The 5,484-nt window shown below is 67.5% G+C and overlaps 1 protein-coding gene across 1 annotated transcript in view; it reads right to left on the bottom strand.

Moving 5' to 3' along the window:
- PTPN23 (protein tyrosine phosphatase, non-receptor type 23) overlaps nt 1-5,484 on the bottom strand; it is an 11,873-nt gene that overhangs the window by 3,417 nt on the left and 2,972 nt on the right. The window contains exons 3-20 of the mRNA XM_026044261.1: nt 5,202-5,329; nt 4,758-4,834; nt 4,625-4,674; nt 4,289-4,420; nt 4,031-4,111; nt 3,582-3,713; nt 3,349-3,396; nt 3,157-3,213; nt 2,966-3,024; nt 2,700-2,779; nt 2,409-2,523; nt 1,932-1,997; nt 1,656-1,801; nt 1,126-1,443; nt 891-1,045; nt 568-719; nt 176-355; nt 16-75 (exon numbers count right to left, since the gene is read on the bottom strand). Of these exons, the coding sequence (XP_025900046.1) occupies nt 16-75; nt 176-355; nt 568-719; nt 891-1,045; nt 1,126-1,443; nt 1,656-1,801; nt 1,932-1,997; nt 2,409-2,523; nt 2,700-2,779; nt 2,966-3,024; nt 3,157-3,213; nt 3,349-3,396; nt 3,582-3,713; nt 4,031-4,111; nt 4,289-4,420; nt 4,625-4,674; nt 4,758-4,834; nt 5,202-5,329 (2,036 nt within the window). The remainder of the gene's footprint in view (nt 1-15; nt 76-175; nt 356-567; nt 720-890; nt 1,046-1,125; nt 1,444-1,655; nt 1,802-1,931; nt 1,998-2,408; nt 2,524-2,699; nt 2,780-2,965; nt 3,025-3,156; nt 3,214-3,348; nt 3,397-3,581; nt 3,714-4,030; nt 4,112-4,288; nt 4,421-4,624; nt 4,675-4,757; nt 4,835-5,201; nt 5,330-5,484) is intronic.

Genomic DNA, 5,484 nt, shown 5'->3' with positions numbered 1-5,484 from the left:
TCCAGCGCCGCCGGCGTCTTGGCCAGGGCCGGCTTGGGCGCCGTGGGCCGCGGCGGCGGCTGCTTCCTCAGCTCCCTGCCGGGACGCGGCCACCGTCAACGCGGGGCGGCCCCTCCGCGTGTCCCCCCGCGGGGACCCCGACCCGCTGCCCGTCCCCGTCCCCGGTGCCACCTACTTCTCGAGGAGCTGCTGCCGGGCGGCGTCGGCAGCGCGGCACGCGGCCCGCGCCTTCTCCAGCAGCTTGGCCGCCTTGCCCTCCAGGTCGGTGTAGAAGTCCTTGCCCTCCTGCGACTTCTTCATGAGGTCCTCGTAGGCCTCGTAGGAGGCCACCAGGGTCTGCACCGTCGTGTTCCACCTGGGCACAGGGGAGGCAGGGCACGGGTAAGGCCATGGTGCCACCACCGCTTGGTCACAGCGCCTGGGCCACTGGAGAGGCACCGGGGCCATTCCGGCCTCGAGCACCGGCCCATGGCAGGGGACAGGCTACAGCAGCCGTCCCTCCACGCGGGCCGGGCTCACGGGGGTGTCCCAAGCCCCTGGCTGAGGATGGCCCCCCCGCTCACTCACTTGTGCTCCACCTCGGCCAGGGCCTTGCGCACGGCCGCGTACTTGACGTTGGCGTCGGTGAGGGCCTTCAGGACGTTCTCCTGGGCGGCCAGGTTCTGCTCCAGGTACACCTTGATCTGGTCGTACTTCTTCAGCTGCTCCTCAAAGAGTTTCTGCCAAGAGAGGGACCTGTCACCTCAGGGGACCGCGGGCGGTCGATGCCACCCCCGGGCCAGGCCGAGCGCTGGGACGGGGCAGAGCTGGTGCCAATCCGGACAGGGATGAGCTGCCCACGGAGGGTCTGGGCCGAGTGCCATGGGTGGCAGCGGCACCCCAGGAGCCACCTTCATCTCGGAGCGGTCGGCGGTGACCAGCGCCGTGGTTATATCATCCTTCTGGATCATCTCGCGCAGCTGCTGCTCCAGCGCCGCCCGCTGCTCCCGCATCTCCTGCACCTTGGCCAGCACCCGCTTGAGGTTCTGCAGCACCTGCTTGTCGTCTGCGGGCGCAGGCGGCGGCGCCCGTGAGCCCGGCGCAGCGCCCAGGGGCACCGAGGGGCACTGGGGCCACGTCACTCACCCTCGGTCAGCGCCGGCGCGGGCAGCGCGGCCCGGACCTGCTCCAGCGGCCCGCTGAGCAGGCGCAGGTTGCCGATGTGCAGGTTCATGGCCTTGTGCAGCTCCGTGTTGGTGAAGCTGGCCTTCTCGTGCACCTCCAGGTACTTGGAGCACTCCTTGCTCACCTCGGCCAGCGCCGGGCACGGAGGGGACGCGCGCGGCCCCGGTGGGCTCCTGCCCAGCAGCTCCTGCAGCTTCCGCTCCTGCTCCTCGTCCTCCTCCAGCAGGTCCCGGATCTCCTTCAGGGAGGCCTCCACGTCCGTGAAGACTCCGGAGAGCACTGGAGCGGGGACACGGAGCGGGTTTTGCCGGCCCGAGGCTGAGGCAGCCCCTGCCCCGAGCCCCGAGAGCCCCATCTCAGGTGTCCCCTTCTCCTCCAGCCCCCCAAGCAGCCCTCGGCGGAGCAGCCTGCAGAGCAAACGAGGGCCAGAGAGCCCCAGGGCTCCCCAGCAGCTCCCTGCCGCCCAGGCCGGGCCTCCCCGGGCCCCTCACCCTGCATGGACTGCACCAGGTTCTTGACGGTGTCCGGGCGCACGCTCAGCGCCGCGCACTTCTCCATGAGCACGGGCGGGATGTGGTTGTACATGTCCAGGTTGTCCACGGTGTCGGGGTCCAGCTGCATGGAGTCCATGAACTGGCTGCGGGCGGGAGGAGGCCCCTGAGCGGCGGCAGAGCCTCCCCATCCCAACCCGCGGCCCGGGGAGGCCAGGCCGGGGAGGCCAGGCCGTGGAGGCCAGGCCGGGCCCCACTGCTGCAGCTCGCACTTACTCCAGCACCTCGTTCTTGGCCTCGATCTTGGCCATCACGTCTCGCAGCAGCTTGGCCTTCTCCTCGCTGCAACAGAGCAAGGAGAGTCCCCAGCGAGGGTGCCTGTGGAGCCTCCACTCCCTAATTCCAAGCACTCCAAGCCTCCAAACCCCTGGACCGGCTGCACGGAGCCCTTTGGGCCAGGGAGCTGCTCTCCTTGGGGTGCCAGGAGGGAGACGTGGACCAGAGCTGGATGTGGGGCCAGGGTTGTCCCACGGCTGTCCCCAAGGGGCCTCTGAGGCTGCTCTCCCCAACCAGCCCAAGGGTGGTGGTCCCAAGGGTGGAGTGCCACGATGGGGAAGCTGGAGGGGACCTTCCAGGAGGACACGGACTCTCCATGGAAACCGCTGGGGCTGCTTGGGCCCCTTGAGCTGCCTTTGGTGTCCTCGTGGGACCCAGAGACACAGGGACCCCACGGCCGCCGCGGCCGGGACGCACCTGTAGAGCGAAGAGGCCTCGTGGGCGGCCATAGGAACCAGCTTGGCGAAGATGTCGGGGCCGGTGACAGCCGGGTCCGTGGGGTTCACGGGCAGCGCTTTCACCAGCGGGGCCCCTGCAACCCGGACACGCCACACGTCACCGTCACGGGGGAGCCTGTCACCCCTCCAGGGCTCCTCCTTCGTGCCCACGTGGGACCAGGGAGGACAGAACACCACGGGACGAGGCTCCATCACCCACATATCCCTCTCCTACCATCGGCCTCTAGGGAGAACGTCCTCCGGGCCTCACCTTTCACGGCCTGCAGGGTGTCCAGGGCCGGCACGGCCTCGTGGTAGATGAAGTCGTTGTCCTTCTTGGCCGAATTGTACCTGGAAGCGAGAGGCGACGCCGCGTCGGGAGCGAGCCGGCTCCTCGGGGACAATTCCCACAGCGGCCTTCCCACGCGGAAGGGGACGGAGGGCACGGGGATGCGGCCAAGCCGAAGCCCTTCCCGCGGTGGCTCTGCCCAGCCAGGCCTCCCTGTCCCTGCAGGAACAGCCCGTGTACAGACTCACTTGCCACCGATCACATCCATGGTGAATCTCAGGGCTTCCTGCACCGTTTCTGGCTGGCCCTGCAGGAGCGACAGCGGGTTAGCACGGGCCGGGCGAGGGGGACAGCGGCGCTCGCGGCCACCCAGGCCGGCAGCCCCAGGACCGCTCCTGGAGCGGGGACGCGGAAGGACGTGGCCACGAGAGGAGCCCACCTTGGCCAGCTTGATGGCTTCGTTGAGCTTATCCAGGGCGCTCTGGAAGTAGATGACCTGCCGAGAGGACAGGGGTCACCTCTGAATTCTCCAGGGATGTGGAAGCCAGCAGAGAAGCTCGGGACAGCGGGGACCCTCCCAGGAGACTCCAGCAAAGGGCAGGACCGCAGGAGCCGCCGTGGGGTTTCTTACCCTCTCCCCGAATTTCTGCTGCTCCTCGGCCTGTTTGCCCATGTGCAACTGCAACAAAACACACGACAGCAACGTCAGGGCTTCCTGGCTAGGGGGAGATCCCTGGAAAAGGCAGCAACCCCGCCAGAGCCACCGGGGCCTGCTTGTCACCCGTGTCATGGGCAGTCAGCCGGGGGGCAGGTCCCACTCGCAGCCCAAATCACCCCAAAACGGAGCCCGTTCTCCCCACTCACATGAGCCACGGCAGCAAAATAGTAAATCTTCATCTGCACCAGTTTCTTCCAGTCCTTCTGGATCTTCCCCAGCAGCGAAGCCGTCTCCGAGTTTTCCAAAGCCCGGCAGGCCTCTTTGTAGTAATCCACGACCTAGTGGGGAGGGAGGAATTGCTGTGGATTCCTGCTGTTTGGAAACCACCCAGAAAAACTGATCCTAGTGAGTGAATGGAAAATGCTTGGATTTGGGGGGTCAGAACCAGGGAGTGCCCACATTGCTGCGCCCGGCGAGTTTAAAATCCATGTTTTTGAGGGAAAAGCGGAGGCTGGAGCAAATCCCGGGCCCAGGCGAGGCTGTGGGGCGGGTGCAGCGTTGGCTCTGCTGTCACCACCGTCCCCTGGGAGCGCCGGGCTTGGGGATCCCACGTGAACAGGGCAGCTCCGGCGCTGCTCCCGCGGGAAGCGCTCACCTGGGCGCTGATCCGCGCCACGAGGAAACTCTTCCTGTTGTCCAGCATGGATTTCTCCAGGAGACACTCCTGGGCCTGGCCCTGCGGAGACAGGGTGGAGGGAATTCTTGGCTTCTGCCACAGCTAATTCCTTTGGGAATCTCTCCCAGCCCGGCGAGGCCGAGTTCTCCGCCAGGGACACGCTCCGTAGCGGGGGGACCTTGCAGGGTGCCCCCGAGGAGCCACCCCGAGGTGCCCGCAGCAGCACCCGCTCCCTACCAGCATGAGGTTGATGTTGAGGTTGAGGATCTGGTGGCTCATGTCCACGCTGTAGGAGTGAGGGAAGTGATCCCGCAGGTACGTGAAGGCGCCGGCAGCGCACTGGAAGTGGGTGCACGAAACCTTCATGCCCTGGGCGGACAGGGGAAGAGAGGTGAGAGGAGCACAGGAACACGGCTCCGGGTTCGTTTGAGTCCAGGGATAACGATCCCAGGGGACATTATAGACCTGCCGGGACCTTGATACTCGGGATGCCCGGAGTCCCCCGCTCCAAGAAGCAACCAGGGACCGCAGGGACAGGGAAGCCGCTCGAGGAAGACGAAGGCTTGGACTTACCTCCTCGGACACCCTCTTGTCCATGGCGCCCAGCATGGAGTGCAGCGCTCCTGCGGGAAGGGGGACAGGGCTGAGCGGGGCCCCCGCGGCCTGCCCTCGTGTCCCCATGGGGCACGGCGCCCCGGGCCCTTACCCAGGTTGTACAGGATGCAGGCCTGCTCGTACTTGATGTCCTCGTGGGTCACCGTCTTGCCCGAGAAGATCTCGGTCCTGTGAGGAGAGGGCGGGGGGTTGTCAGCTACAGGCGGAGCGCGCGGTGTTCCCGCTGGGAAGGGGGACTGGGGGGCAGGATGCCTCCAGGAGCGGGTGGGATCGTGTCCGTGCGCACACGGAAACCCTGTTACAGCCACCCCAGGGACTGTCACCCTGCACGGTGACACCGGCGCGTGGCCTCAGAGCCAAGCGCTGCCCCGTGTCCCCTGGCGCTCCGCTTAGGCTTCCCATCCCCATCCCGGGGCAGGAGGCTGCTTCCCTAAAGGGTCCCGCGGCCGCCGGGACATCGTCGGAACCGGCCCCCGCACCCCGAGGTGCCCCCGAGGCGGGGGACACGGCACCCCCGGGCACCCCCGGCACTCACCAGGCCACGGGCACGGCGGCCTCCTGCTCGGCGCCCATGGGGATGCGGCTCTGCAGGTAGTGGAGCTGCCCAAAGTACTTCCTGAGGGTGCTGCAGCCCTCGAAGTCCCGCGGCACCGTCACGGCGCTCTGCGGGGACACGGGGACATGGAGACACGGGGACACGGGGACAGGGGGACACGGGGACAGGGGGACACGGGGACACGGGGACAGGGGGACACGGGGACAGGGGGACACGGGGACACGGAGACACGGGGACACGGGGACACGGGGACACGGGGACA

The sequence above is a fragment of the Nothoprocta perdicaria genome, unplaced genomic scaffold (genome assembly GCF_003342845.1).
Source record: "Nothoprocta perdicaria isolate Ctin4 unplaced genomic scaffold, notPer1 scaffold_357, whole genome shotgun sequence".
In the NCBI taxonomy this organism is placed as follows: Eukaryota; Metazoa; Chordata; class Aves; order Tinamiformes; family Tinamidae; genus Nothoprocta; species Nothoprocta perdicaria.
Note: the sequence above shows the minus strand (reverse complement) of the source record. Positions and strands in the feature narration are given on the sequence as shown.